Genomic DNA, 14938 nt, shown 5'->3' with positions numbered 1-14938 from the left:
TTTTATTTTAGCAGATCTTCTGAAAGTTTTACCTGCAAGTATGTTCTCCACTCCTACTGGTGCCTTACCAGTGTGAGCTGTGTTGAAGTTCTGCAGAAGGACAAGGAATGCACTGATCCCATTGGACAACATGCCTAACACTCCTGGTTCTCCATAGAAACTGGCAGGGAACCCATCTGATGTTGCCATGATGGCTTTGTTGTCTACAGTTGTACTAAAACAACAAAACCAATGACAAAGTGAATGTACAGTATATAATACCAAGTTAAAACTTTTTTTTTGTTTTTTTTTTATCAAGGATGAAGTGCCATACCAAATGCACACATCATTCGAAAGAAAATCTGAATATTGCCTTAATCTTTATTTATTTATTGTGATAATGTTATCGACAAAGAAGAATAGTATTAGTATTGTATTAGTATTGCTGTGTTGCTAAAATAAACACCCAATACATCATTGTATATACTGTATGCACAGTGGTTTGAAAGAACAACTTGACTTTTTCTAGTAAAGAAAGAAAGAAAGAAAAAAGAAAAGTCAACCATAGAGTAAAACTGAGAAACACAAAGAAAACAGTAAATTTGTGGGGAAAAAAGGATTTAAAGCAAATTACAATGTGTTTAAATATTCCATAAATAAACTGTATATACAGCACAGATGACAGCTTGTCCTACACAACAGTGTTTATTTTATCCATAAGACTGCTATTTACTCTCAAACAGGTACTGTTTTTACTCTTTTAATTATGTACTTTTGTTGTTAATTATATTTAAGTTATAACTTTCTGATCTCTGTCTCTTTTCTGCCTTACCTCACCAGAAACCTGAGCGTATCGAGCCCTGCCCAGTCATGAGTGGACTGACCCATTGTTGTAGTGCAACAGTAGTAAGACACACAGAATACCAGCTTTACTTAACTCACTTGATCTAATGACTGAAAAGCTGCAGGTTTCCACATAAACAAGTATTTTATCCATAAGACTGCTTTTTACTCTCAAACAGGTACTGTTTCTACTCTGTTAATTATGTATTTTTGTAATTTAAGTATTTTCAGATCATCTCAAAAAATAACTTTAAATTTTAATAATTTTGTTCTGTCATCGAGCAGCTTTTAAACAAGTGTAGATATTTATGTAAAAAGCATTTTATCATCATCATTACGTAGCTTTCTACTCTGTTGGATGGTTAGATGTCATAAAGTCTTCTCAGCAGTAAAGCAAATGAAAATGAAGTCTTACCTGGTTAAGATGCTCGGATAAATGAACTGTTGAGTTCTGCTGAAGTAGGGATCAAAGTTTGTCATAAATGATGCCTCCCTATGTGTAGGAGGAGTTGATGTGAATTCCCCCACACAATCTTACAAAACCTGAGAGGTGATACCATTACCTCACACCTGCCAAAGTACAACTCGTTCCTCCTCCTCTTCTGAGAAATGTCATGCTGGTTATAACACTGATGACGATTTCTATGGAAATTCCTCCTTTTACCATCAGGTTTTTTCAAAGATATACCTGCCCTTCCAGGTTCCTCCCAGGCCGGTATTAGTAGTTTTCATGAGTCCTGTACTATATAAGGCAGGTGGCCTCTCCATTAGAAAAGCATCCTTCACAAACTGTTGGCAGCAAACGTAACTGAAGAAAAGAAGACAGAAAGAAGAAAGAAAGTCAACGGGACAGAAAAATCTGACTGAAGCCATGATCTCCATGCTACAGGTAAAAATTAAAAGTCATTTTTTTATTGCTATTTCTGTTAGATAATAATGTTAATAGGGATCTATGTATTAGACAGTAATAAAGGACATAAATCTTGAGTTTAAAGTTAATTGCTCTGCACACTTTAAACTGTTTACTTAAAACTCAGTCTAGTAAAGGATTTAAAACTAAACTCTGAAATCATAATATAACATGTACTTTGTAGGTGGTTTTATTATGTGTGAGCACATGGTAGGGCAGATTTAAACAGAGATTTTGATCATTGTTGAGCAGATTTGACATGCTGTAACCCACCTGGTACAGCACCATCTCAATGGCACAATAGCTCTTTCAAAAGAGGCACGCAGGCTCATTAGAGTGAAGCAAATGTCCATTATGAGTCTGTCATAGAAAGTATAAAATCACTGTGTGTCAACAGCCTGTAATAGATCTGAGATGAGAAAAAGTACAATACATGTTCTCTCAGTGGTTTATAGGTATTCTGGACTGTTTGTTCTACAGAAAACTATGAGACCAGTGTGGGCTGCCAGAGGACTGCACAAGTCTGCAGTGGAAGGTAAACTTTTGGTCTACTTACCTGTGCTGTGTCATCTCTCCAAAAACTAGAAAACATATTTCTCCCTTGTTCAGTTATTAGGAGTATTTTTATTTATTCAGACAAATTAATATTTCTCCTGACCTCACTCATTTTCCCCTGCAGTCTTGAAGCACCCGGCTCCTGAGGACACAGTCACAGCCAGCTTTGGGAAGTTCATCAGTGATATTAAGCCCGAGCACTTGTCTCCTGTTGTGCTCCACCGCAGTAAAAGGATGGTGCTGGACAGCATCGGAGTTGGTCTGATTGGAAGCACGACAGATGTGTTTGAACTAGCCCTGCAGTACTGCCAGGTGAGCCCAAATAAAGGAAAAGGAATACAAATAACTTTTTATTAACATCTTATCTGATATAAGGCAGTGAGACAGATGAAAGCAAAGGACTGACCTTATATAAACAGTAGTCCTAAATCAGTGCAAATTCTGTGTGGACAGATGAGATGAAGAGGGGGGGGGGGGAATTACTGGTTATTATAATAAATTTAGCCTGGAACAGACCATTTTAAATTTTTCCTTACAAAAATAATTGTAATGACTTACAAAGAAACGTATTCAGCCTCCCTCATCTGAGGAGTGACATGCCAGAGGAAAGAGTAAAGCTATTTTGGGTAAAAAAAAAAAAAAAATGACCATGAGACAACGTCTGTGCTTACCTGTCTCCATCTTTCCCTCTCAGCACATGTATGCACCTGATGACATCAGCTCTGTGTACGGACGTAGGGGCACCAAGCTCTCCCCGACACTCGCAGCTTTCGTCAACGGAGTGGCGGTGAGTGTAAATAAGTGGAACAGATGTGTTTGTCCCCAGTACACCAGACAATTTCAGATGTACTAACCCATTAAATCCTTACCGCAACCAAAAATATACAGCTATTTATGCACAGCTTTTGGTACAGTCTGGGCAGCAAACAACAGGAGGGGTTGATGAAAATGAAAATACTGAATTGACATCAGAAATTTCCATCATTACATCAACAAACATTGCTTGGCCTCCAGTGCTAAGGATTGTCGAGCTCATGTCTGTACCCTGTATTTGCCTCTAATGGTTGTTAGGACAGTTATAGGGATTTTCCAATTAAAATACAGTGGCCACAGAGTGCAGATGTAGAGTGTGTGTTCACTGATGAAGTAGATGAGAGCACAGAGCTAATAGGCCTACATTACAGATGTAGAGGTTACAACTTGCAATGTCATGTTACAGCAGGGAAATGTATCAATAACCAACTATTTGTTTTCAATATCAAACTAAATGCTGTGCTGTGCTTTGATGTACAATTATTTGATAATTAAATTCTCTTTGTTGCAGACTCACTCCATGGACTTTGATGATACGTGGCACCCTGCCACTCACCCCTCAGGAGCTGTCCTTCCTGCTGTATTGGCTCTCACTGACATGATGCCAGCTAACAATAAACCAAGCGGCCTGGACTTCTTACTGGCCTTCAATGTCGGCATCGAGATGCAGGGCCGGCTAATGAGGTTCTCTAATGAAGCCCACAACATCCCCAAGAGGTGAGTGCTTCACAGCATCAAAAGTCCTTAGACACTGTAATTTATGGGCTCATACCAACAGTACAGTTTGTTTTCTGTTTCTTGGTCTGCATTACTGTTCATATAATTGATATAAAGCCAGGTCCTTGTTGACAATATTTTATTTTTATTCTACATGGAGAAAAAGTCCCCATATTAGTCTAAAGAGATCCATATTTGACTCTGCTGATCTCTGCACTTTGGTTTAGAAGGAGGCCACTGAGATGTAATGTGCAGTCTTTTAGTAGTGTCAATGAGCTGCGAAAGGTGTGTTATCACATTCATCTGAGGGACAGCAGAGACTCTGTGGGTAGTGTAAGCACAATTAGCCATGTGGAGTAAAATATCACAGAGGACTCCATTGGGCATGTGTTTACACCAAGTCAAATGACCCACCACATTATTTGGTTGTTTATCAAATACCGAATTGACTTAATCTCTCCTTTCTTTCACACTAATGAGGAAAGCTGTCTCAGCATGTGGAAAGTCACATAAGATAGACTCTGTTTCAACAAAAAAGGGGTTCTACTACAACCATTATGAGGGAGAGCACCTATTTAAAATGCTACTCTAAGAGTAAATAGTTCCAAAACACCTGACCAAAGTCTCTGTCTTTTTTACTTGTGACTTTCTCACCAGGTTTCACCCTCCCAGTGTGGTGGGCACTATGGGAAGTGCAGCCGCCTGTGCTCGCCTCTTGTCTCTGGATCCATCCCAGTGCAGCCATGCCTTGGCTATAGCCGCTTCTCTTGCTGGAGCCCCAATGGCTAATGCAGCCACTCAGTCTAAACCCCTCCACATTGGGAATGCTTCACGTTTGGGGTTGGAAGCTGCTCTGCTGGCCTCCCGAGGTCTAGAGGCGAGTCCTCTGATCCTGGATGCAGTAGCGGGGGTGGCCGGCTTCAATGCTTTTTATGAAGACTATGTGCCACAGCTTTTAGAATCACCCACTAATGGCGGCTATATGTTCCTGCTGGAGGAGCAGGACATGGGCTTCAAGCGCTTCCCGGCCCATCTGGGGATGCACTGGGTGGCAGATGCTGCAGCATCGGTCCATAAGCTTCTTGTGGGAGTTGGTCTTGGGAAAGTCTCCCCTGGTCTAGTCCAGGACATCCTGCTCAGAGTCCCCAAATCAAAGTACATCAACAGGCCTTTCCCTCAGTCTGAGCACGAGGCTCGCCACTCCTTCCAGTTTAATGCTTGTAGCGCTCTCCTGGATGGAGAGGTGACTGTGCAGTCCTTCACCCCTGCTGCCATCAACCGCCCTGACCTGCTCGCTCTGTTGGACCGTGTTTGCCTGGAGCATCCCCATGACAACCCCGCCAACTTCAACTACATGTATGGTGAAGTCCAGGTGACACTTGTTGGGGGAGATATCCTGACGGGACGCTGTGACACCTTCTACGGTCACTGGCGCAACCCGCTGACCAATGAGAGCCTGAGGAAGAAGTTCAGGAATAATGCAGAAGTGGTGCTTCCCTCAGAGAAGGTGGAGCGGCTGATTGATGTGGTGGAGGACCTGGACAGGCTGGGGAACTGCAGGGCCCTTCTGTTACAACTGCAATGAACACAATCAATCACAGAAAAACATAAATCCTTGTACATAAATACATTAAAGGAAATTGTAATTTATTATATTACGAAACACATTATTATTCATCAAGTTACAATGCAAAGGAAAAAAATAATGTTTATGTATCGAATGCTTTCAGATAGATTGTACCTATTAAGAGTTTGCTAAAACATAATGTACTTTGACTTTGACAATTGCTAAAATGTTCTTTTTTACAGTGTAAATGCTAGATGCATGTAAAGACGATAGTATTTTCCACAGAAAATATTACATAAATGTAGCATTTCTGTTTGTTGCAATAATAAATACAGTGGTGTGAAAAAGTGTTTGCCCCCTTCCTGATTTCCAATTTTTTTGCATGTCTGTCACACTTAAATGTTTCAAATCATCAAACAAATTTAAATATTAGTCAAAGATAACACAAGTAAACACAAAATGCAGTTTTTAAATGAAGGTTTTTATTATTAAGGGAGAAAAACCAATCCAAACCCACATGGCCCTGTTTTAAAAAGTGTTTGCCCCCTCCTGTTAAAACATAACTTAAGTGTGGTTTATCACACCTGAGTTCAATTTCTCTAGCCACACCCAGGCCTGATTACTGCCACACCTGTTCTCAACCAAGAAATCACTTAAATAGGACCTGCCTGACAAAGTGAAGTAGACCAAAAGATCCTCAAAAGATAGACATCATGCCGAGATCCAAAGAAATTCAGGAACAAATGACAAAGAAAGTAATTGAGATCTATCAGTCTGGAAAAGGTTATAAACCCATTTCTAAAGCTTTGGGACTCCAGCGAACCACAGTGAGAGCCATTATCCACAAATGGAGAAAACATGGAACAGTGGTGAACCTTCCCAGGAGTGGCCGGCCGACCAAAATTACCCCAAGAGCGCAGCGACGACTCATCCGAGAGGTCACAAAAGACCCCACAACAACATCCAAAGAACTGCAGGCCTCACTTGCCTCAGTTAAGGTCAGTGTTCATGACTCCACCATAAGAAAGAGACTGGGCAAAAATGACCTACATGGCAGAGTTCCAAGACGAAAACCATCGCTGAGCAAAAAGAACATTAAGGCTTGTCTCATTTTTGCCAGAAAACATCTTGATGATCCCCAAGACTTTTGGGAAAATACTCTGTGGACTGACGAGACAAAAGTTGAACTTTTTGGAAGGTGTGTGTCCCATTACATCTGGCGTAAAAGTAACACCGCATTTCAGAAAAAGAACATCATACCAACAGTAAAATATGGTGATGGTAGTGTGATGGTCTGGGGCTGTTTTGCTGCTTCAGGACCTGGAAGACTTGCTGTGATAAATGGAACCAGGAATTCTACTGTCTACCAAAAAATCCTGAAGGAGAATGTCCGGCCATCTGTTCGTGACCTCAAGCTAAAGCCAACTTGGGTTCTGCAGCAGGACAATGATCCAAAACACACCAGCAAGTCCACCTCTGAATGGCTGAAGAAAAACAAAATGAAGACTTTGGAGTGGCCTAGTCAAAGTCCTGACCTGAATCCTATTGAGATACTGTGGCATGACCTTAAAAAGGCGGTTGGTGCTGGAAAACCCTCCAATGTGGCTGAATTACAACAACTCTGCAAAGATGAGTGGGCCAAAATTCCTCCACAGCTGTAAAAGACTCATTGCAAGTTATCGCAAACCCTTGATTGCAGTTGTTGCTGCTAAGGGTGGCCCAACCAGTTATTAGGTTTAGGGGGCAAACATTTTTTCACACAGGGCCATGTGGGTTTGGATTTTTTTTTTTTCTCCCTTAATAATAAAAACCTTCATTTAAAAACCGCATTTTGTGTTTACTTGTGTTATCTTTGACTAATATTTAAATTTGTTTGATGATCTGAAACATTTAAGTGTGACAGACATGCAAAAAAATAAGAAATCAGGAAGGGGACAAACACTTTTTCACACCACTGTACTTAAAAACATGGACTGAGGTTTTGTTTTGTTTTTTCATAACAGATCAAATGGTGTGAGAAAAATATAAATATGTTCCTCCTAGAAATGTTCTCTTGTTCCTGTATTTAAACTTGCTAATTAAACACACATGAAAAAATGAAAGCAACACATTGTTTTAGAGAAAGTACAACATACTGTATTAAAATTTTGAAGAGAAAATATGTTACTTATGAGTTCACAAAGAACAGCCCATTAGTTTGTTATTAAACACTGCAGTAAATCATTAAAATAACAAATGCTGATGAATTAAGATCTGTTCTCGTAATAAGGACAAACGTCCTTGTCTCCATTGGTTGACACTAACAGGAAATCTGTAGAAAGAAGTCAAGAAGAAAAGTTAACAAGTCAAAAGGTTATTCAAACATTAAGTTTATTTGTATTTTTTTCAAAGGTTTGCCTTTGAGTTTGCAAAACAAAGGTTTGTTTTAAATAGTGCTGGGAAAAGAGAGTGGTTTTCCTCATTCCTGTCTATGGTCCTTACTTTAAAGTGTGTGTTGCATACTGAATTTTGAATGCATACTAAGCTGCAAGGACTGCTTGTTTACAATGTGAATACAACTGTGGATAAATTACCAATGGAGAAAATTATAATCTGCTATATCAATGTTAATTATGTTAATGATCATCTGAACACACTCCCTGAATTGTGCTGTGGTGTAAAAAAAACTATGAATTTTAAGTTTTTGCCATGGTTGATCATCAATTCTGTTTTACCGTCAGGATCCAACCCTCTTTGATCAACAAAGCAACAAAGGAATAATGACGCGCTGAGTATTGGTCTAAGAAGGAAATGTGGCATAAAAGACAAAGACACTTGAATTTTATGGTTTCGAGTAAATTGAAAAGAGCAATCAGGAAAGAATGGCACTGTGAGTAACAAACACAAGGAAATAAATTATGAACAAATTATGGGAAAGACTGAGGAGGCTTTTCTGTGGACACTTCCTACATTGCAGCGTTTTATCAGAAGAAAGGATTATTGAAAATAAAGATAAAAGACTTTGCACACTGATTTGTCATTAAAGTAAACACTGCAGTAAATCATTAAAAAAAACTAATGTTGATGTTTTAAGATCTGTTCTCATAATGGGTCTCCATCAGTTGACATTAACAGGAAATCTGCAGAAAGAAGTTAAGAAGAAAAGTCAACTATCTAAAAATATCTCTATAAATGTTTAAGTGTAACATAACCAGGAGACGATTGTGTTGGGGAAATTCAACCTCGATGAGCATGAATTTTTCACACTTTCTCCACCCACCGCAAACAAGGTGTCTGTGCAACATCAATTGCCTAAAGACTTGAGCGACCCTACACCTACCACTGTGACAGATGGCGTTTCCATATAACAATGGCTGACCAGGTGGCTTTTGATGGGTGACAAGCCCCATTGTTCAGATATACTGTCATGACAATGTATAAATATCGGTCTTCTCTTCTCCCAGTACAAATAACTCACCTCACATAAAGTTCATACTGCTTCTTACATACAGTTCTTAGAGTGGGTAATGACTGGGTCATCAGTGTTGTTTTGTCATGAATATGTGAACAGAACACAAACAAGGTATGTGTTTTGATGCTGAGTGGGTGAGATATCAGAGAGGACAATGAAAGGTTACTGGAGTTGATAAAAAAAAAAACCTCTTTGTCACCGATCCTGTTTGTGACCTTCATGGACTGGATATCTAGGCTCAGCCGGGGGAGGAGCAAGTCGGGTTCGGGGGTCTCCAGATCGCATCTCTGCTGTTTGCAGACGATGTGGTCCTGTTGGCTTCTTTGGACCGCGACCTCCAGCACTCACTGGGGTGGTTTGCAGCCGAGTGTGAAGCAGCATGGATGAGGTTTAGCACCTCCAAATCTGAGGCAATGGTTCGCTGCCGGAAACCGGCAATTCACAGAGAGGACAATGAATGGAATGCAATGCGCTTCTTTTGTGTATTATATTTCAACATCCAGAAAAATCATAAATATGAGGATGTACAGTTTGCAAACCCTCTCCACCCATCATTAACCAAACAATTCCATAGTGCTGCAACATCAAATACCTAAAGACTTGCGCAGCCCTACACCTATCCCTGTGACAGATGGAATTTCCATGCAACAATGGTGGCCAGGTGGCTTTTGATGGGTGACAAGCCCCACTGTTCACTTTTACTGTCAGGAAATGGAGAAAAAAATAATCTTTTCCTCTCCAAGCTAAAGATAGCCAACCTCATAGACAGTCCATACTGCTTCTCATTTGTTGTTGCTGACATGTGAACAGAACACCAAAAAAAAGGTATGTGTTTTGATGTTGAGCAGCTGAGGATTCAGAGAGGACAATGAAAGGTATATTTCTGTTGCGTGTCTTACTTCGACATTTGGAGGAAAAAATGAATATGGGGAGTTGGAAGACAGGGACGGTGGTGCAGTGACTTGTACTGCTGTCTCACAGTAAGAAGGTTCTGGGTTTGAACCTCAGTTGAGTAGTTTGCATGATCTCCCTGTGCCTGACTGGGTTTTCTCCAGGTACTCTGACCTCTTCAACAGGCCTAAGAAATACATGCCTGCTCAATTGTATCCAAAGTCAACTGGGCTCGGTTCCTGCCTCCTGTGACCTTGTACAGGACAAAGTGGGTATAGATCATGAATGGATGTAGACAAAGATATTACAATGAGGAAAAAAAAAGTTATATTACATAAATGAATAATAAAATACATTATTATGAAATCACATTTATTTCATCAAAAAACAGAAACATACCATAGAGTATTTTTGGCCTGTGTGTTTGGTCTTAATTTAAACTCAGAAATATCTGTCACCAGAGACTGAATTTTAATCCAATTAAAAATAATACAAGTCACGATCAACTTGTTACGACCTGTAAGGCAGATCAATAAATGTCTTGAGGATTTGTCAGCTAATGATATTTCCAGACCTGATAAATTCATTGACTTTTCACACATAGTGATGACACTCAACAACCACTTTAACCCTTGTGTGGTGTTCATATTTTTGTTATTCAGCCAGTGTTCGTAGATCTGGTGGACCCGCTGCATTTTGGGGTTTTTAATTCAACACAATCAAACTATTTTAAGCTAAAATACTGAACAGATGTTTACTTCGTTCCAATTACAAGCAATGGTCTGTCGTCTCGGTTATCAAAGCAGATAATCCTGGAAATTATGTGGAAGTTTTCCAGAGACATTGTTGCACGGAAAAGTTCTCTGCCAGTTTCTGCATCCCACAGGGACTCTGTGGATTCCCCTTTGGACCTGAAAACTCCAGCAAGGATAAGAACCCCAAAGTAGGCATGTAAAAGGGTTTGGTCCATCTCCTTCCACCTCTCTCCAAAAACACGCCTTCCTTCTAAATTAGTGCAATCCAGAATAATGTTCTGAATGGAATCTCGGATGAAAAGATCAAAAGAAGACTTGATGTCCTGCACATGAGAAACTGCCATCCGTGTTGGCCCTGGTTGCATCCTTATCACATTGGCAGCCATGCGGGGTGGCTCATTTCTTGGGCAAGAAGACCATTCAATTTCACAATTTTTTGGCATCCATATTTCTTCACCTGCTACCTGATGACGGGCTTGTTCTGGTCCTGGAGCCGGCTGCTGACGGGCTGGTCCCGTGGCTCGTCTTCCTTTTGGAATTAGCTGATGCTCAATCTCATCCTCTTCTTCAAAGTCACTGTCAGATCCTCACATTCTGAAAACCTCTTCCTCTACATCATCATCAAAAGCTTCTCTCTCTTCCAAAATCAATTGCAAGGCCCTCTGAGCAGAGAATCTTTTGGCCATCTTGATCAGTTGTGATAAGGAACCACACTGGCAAAGCTATATTTATTGTGTCCTGCTCCCAATTTGCAGCTGGGATAGAGTATGAGCAAATAAAGATTGGTTCCCGCAAGACAAAGGGTAAAATATGCGGGAATGTGAGATCAGAAAGGTGTCGGTGCTTGAATTGTTCAACTAAGTTGCACCCTTGTGCGGGACGGCAGGGGCAAAAACAATTTCCACACTTTTATTAGCCCCGGGTCCAGAAAATGAGCCAAGGCCAATGAGTCTCAGTTTGAAAAAATAATTAATCGTATCATTTTTCTTTTGATAAAAAATGAAAACGGGTCCCACAGACCCGAACACCACACAAGGGTTAAGCAACTGACTGACGACTGAAAATTAAGCTAACGACGATATAATGCGGAGGACGACTTTAAGAAGATACCAAAGTGCTTCCAGGGTCCAAAATATCATTTTGCGAAGAGATGGTATAGATGGTTAAGGGGAAGTCAAAAATCTATTTTTGTCAACCTATTTTGAACAATACTGAAATATTCTAATGTGTAGCAGAAAGGGGGAAAAAAAGAGACAAAAAAGTAGGGAAGAGCCCTTTACCACCATGACAGGAAAGTGATAAATCAAGCACACTTGTGAGCTGGAGAAAGGGAAATTAACAAACAAAAGAAACATGACGGCGAACTGAGAGGAGGGAGAGTGACTAAAAGAGGAGCAATGTCAAAGAGTAATTCATTTCCGGATTTAGTTGCTCGACAAAAGAAAGTGGTATATATTTTCAAGTAACCGAGCACTGGATTATCCAAGAACCCATCTGGAGTGCTTTGACCTTTTTTTGGAGACCAAGGCCTTGTGGAGCTGTGTGGATCCCTGGAGCAGGGGGACCGAGCTGAACATGTTCAACCCCCTCTTGGACTTGTGTGGCTGCAACTGGGGACCTCCCTGGCTTTGGTTGGGTGTAAGATCAGTCTCCTTTAAGGAAACTCTCCAGGCTTCTCCCTTTCCTTCCTTACCTTACCCCTTCATCTTTAACCCTCATCTTCCTGGACATTAGAGCCTGCCTGTCTGGCGGCCAACACTTATTTCGATTATTCTGGGGATAAACCTACGCTACAAATATCTTAGGACTGTTTTTGTCCCAGTACGAGGGCCAAAGCGTTGCATTATACAAAAAGATATCTTAGGCTCATACAGTATACTTGAAGTATTAGGGTGAAAGATCTAGTCTCTTGTATATCTCCTCACGGTCTCCTCCACAGCCCAATAAAAAAAAAAGAAAGGTTTCATTACTGACATGCCAGGCTTCCATTTTTCCCTGTCAACATAATGAGCAGTGGAGATGAGTATGTTCTCTATTCGAATAGGATGAAAAAAACAACTACTAGAAATCTGAACTACTGCAACAATAAATGTCTTCAGCAGCCATACTGATTAAAAAAAAAAAAAAAAAAAAGTATATAATTTAAGGATTTATTCAGCTTTGTCCAAAAAAGTAAAAATATAGAGCCTTTGGTAGGATGTTGGAACCTTGTATTTTCTTCTGAAAAACAGTGTTTCTTGTAGTGTTTCCGTTTCTCTTCACAAAGTGAACAAATATCTCCACTAGTACCTATTTGATCATAAAGCTACAAATCTTCAGTTTTCACTTTTTATTCACCATTGAGTGCCAAGGCAGCATTTTGTACACACAAATACAACAGGAATCTGATGTTATCCACCATGTCTAAATGAAGTGCAAGTGTTGTTTTAACTACAGTCATTTTAGCATCTAATAGCTGAAACACTAACTGTGCAATATAGGCCTGACCGATCGTATTTGAATGTATTTTCACATGCTGACAAACTATGGCAAAGAAGTCTCAGGAAGGATCCTCTGCTGGTGTCTGACAATAGTTTGACACTTCAATGAGGTTGTGGTCGGGATCTCTAAAGTACACTGAGGTGATGGTTCCCACAGCTCCACTCCTCTTTACTGGACCCTCTTCAATCTTGACTCCACAAACCTGCAGAGGAGAAGAGACAACATAAATAGACACGAAGCATTTCGCTGGTGCCAGGTGAAGCACTTTTCAAAGAGTGGCCATCTGAAAAGGCAAAGATTGACATTAGTAATTTAAGATGGTCAGTGCTGATATGTGAAGCACCTTCAAATGTGCAGCTACTGTAGCCAGAGGGGTTTTGGTGATGAGGCACAGGTCTGCAGAGCCAGAGGTCGGATGTTTGGCTTTTGGCTCAAACTCCTGGCCCAGCTGGTGAAGGTTAAACTTCTGCTGCCCGAAACCCAGAGCCTTACGGTTTCCCTGGAAAACACAGACACGGCATTGTTGGTGAGGAGAGGTGTCTCTAATCTGTAGAGTGACACTGCTCACTCACAATCAAAGCCTGCCATCTAGTGGATGTTTTCTCAAACCAAAAGCACAAGAGAAGACTTCACTTTTACTGCTCCTTACAATGCACATATAATAACTAAACTACTGGTAATTTGATAAATAAATGACATCTATCTATACACATTATAATTCTAACAAATTTGACATTGTAATTCCTTAGCAATACTTAATATTTTTTTTATATTAATATTACTGCGGTGGTGGTAATAATAACAATAACAATAATAATAATAATAATAATAATAATAATAATACCTTGAAAGTGATCACCTCCATGCCAAGAACTGATGTATAAAAGTTAATGGTGTCCGGCACATTTTTCACTGTCAGCACCAAATGATCCACATGGCTCACTTCAACTGGACAGGTCCTTTTGAATTTAACAACTCCAAGTGTTTGGATGGAGACAATCTACAAGAAATAAGACAGATTAATTCAAAGAAAAATACATGTGAAATGACTTCGACTGTGTCAACAGCAGTTACTTGTAGTCGAATTCAGCGTGAAACAGCGCCGCTGCGTGGTGAATGTGAGCCGCCTCTCCAAACACGTGAAAGGTTCAATTGTCCTGTAACGTTAGTAAAACGTCGACGTTGCCCAAAGCAAACGAGTTAACGAAACGCTTCTCAGTCCACTGATCACGGAACCTTTCACCATCTTGAGCCCGTTTTCCTGACTCGGTGCCGCAGCGAGTATTAAGTCCATACGGAAGTCTAAACTGGTGCTACCTTCAAGCTTTTTAGATCTGGTTGGTGGAAAGAGGAGACAAAAGATGGTCGCCGCATTAGCGGATATAAATTGATATAAATTTACCTTCAAACAGTTCCGCGAGAACCGAGTCCCAGCTGCTCGGAGCGCCATCCCTGCCCTGCTCCGTCAGCCTGACTCCGGTACTTCCTTGTTGTTCCGTGTCTGTGATCTGTGAACCATTAACAACACTTTAAATGTGACTTTTTTTTTTTTTTACAAATTTGCAAGTAAAACTCTCATTAAACAGCGCTTCTTGTCAAAACGGGCTTATTTAGTCAAGTTCATAGTCACAAATCAAATTAATGATTTGTTATGAGTCTGCTGGGAATGTATCGGGATCCTCATATCATACCAGTAGGGGTGCTGGTAACATCACAACCTCTCCAAATGGATCACAGTACACAGAAACACTTCACTGGGTACATGTGTGCACTCTAATGCAGTCCAATACAACCGTTCTGCCATAAGGTCATTATATTGTCGCTTTTTTTTTTTTTAATCCTCACATAGTCTGTGTGCTACACAGTGATAAGAATTCAGATCCTTAAGTAAAAAAAATACCAAGACAGAAATATTTACATACTCCATAACAAGTAAAAATGCTGCATATATATATATATATATATATATATATATT

The 14938-nt window shown here is 40.2% G+C and overlaps 2 protein-coding genes across 3 annotated transcripts; one reads left to right on the top strand and one right to left on the bottom strand.

Moving 5' to 3' along the window:
• Positions 1-1632: 1632 nt before the first annotated feature.
• On the top strand, positions 1633-5402 carry irg1l (immunoresponsive gene 1, like). The gene is made up of 6 exons (XM_069171605.1): positions 1633-1711; positions 2213-2267; positions 2412-2599; positions 2982-3074; positions 3612-3817; positions 4475-5402. The coding sequence occupies exons 1-6, from the start codon at positions 1694-1696 to the stop codon at positions 5400-5402; spliced, it is 1488 nt and encodes a 495-aa protein (XP_069027706.1). The 5' UTR covers positions 1633-1693.
• Positions 5403-12795: 7393 nt separating this feature from the next.
• Positions 12796-14819, bottom strand: glod5 (glyoxalase domain containing 5). Of its 2 annotated transcripts, none has more exons than XM_069170982.1 (4): positions 14365-14819; positions 13807-13962; positions 13306-13461; positions 12796-13164 (listed from the first exon to the last, which is right to left on the bottom strand). In XM_069170982.1, exons 1-4 carry the CDS (start codon positions 14410-14412, stop codon positions 13021-13023), a joined length of 504 nt encoding a protein of 167 aa, XP_069027083.1. In that variant the 5' UTR covers positions 14413-14819; the 3' UTR covers positions 12796-13020. The 2 variants fall into 2 exon arrangements, with proteins under 2 accessions (XP_069027083.1, XP_069027084.1); XM_069170983.1 differs by lacking the exon at positions 14365-14819 and adding an exon at positions 14037-14319.
• Positions 14820-14938: the final 119 nt, after the last annotated feature.

Source organism: Embiotoca jacksoni, unplaced genomic scaffold, assembly GCF_022577435.1.
Source record: "Embiotoca jacksoni isolate LCO1_2020_lvr unplaced genomic scaffold, fEmbJac1.0.p SCAF_5, whole genome shotgun sequence".
NCBI lineage: Eukaryota > Metazoa > Chordata > Actinopteri > Embiotocidae > Embiotoca > Embiotoca jacksoni.
Note: the sequence above shows the minus strand (reverse complement) of the source record. Positions and strands in the feature narration are given on the sequence as shown.

What these genes read in the sequence shown, in the direction of transcription:
- irg1l (XM_069171605.1), top strand. An exon ending in TAGCCCTGCAGTACTGCCAG is followed by an intron (nt 2,600 to 2,981) that starts GTGAGCCCAAAT and finishes TTTCCCTCTCAG; the next exon opens with CACATGTATGCACCTGATGA. An exon ending in GCCCACAACATCCCCAAGAG is followed by an intron (nt 3,818 to 4,474) that starts GTGAGTGCTTCA and finishes CTTTCTCACCAG; the next exon opens with GTTTCACCCTCCCAGTGTGG.
- glod5 (XM_069170982.1), bottom strand. Translation starts at nt 14,412, where the DNA reads ATGGCGCTCCGAGCAGCTGGGACTCGGTTCTCGCGGAACTGTTTGAAG. An exon ending in TCTCGCGGAACTGTTTGAAG is followed by an intron (nt 13,963 to 14,364) that starts GTAAATTTATAT and finishes TATTTCTTGTAG; the next exon opens with ATTGTCTCCATCCAAACACT. An exon ending in CAGTAGCTGCACATTTGAAG is followed by an intron (nt 13,165 to 13,305) that starts GTGCTTCACATA and finishes TCTCCTCTGCAG; the next exon opens with GTTTGTGGAGTCAAGATTGA.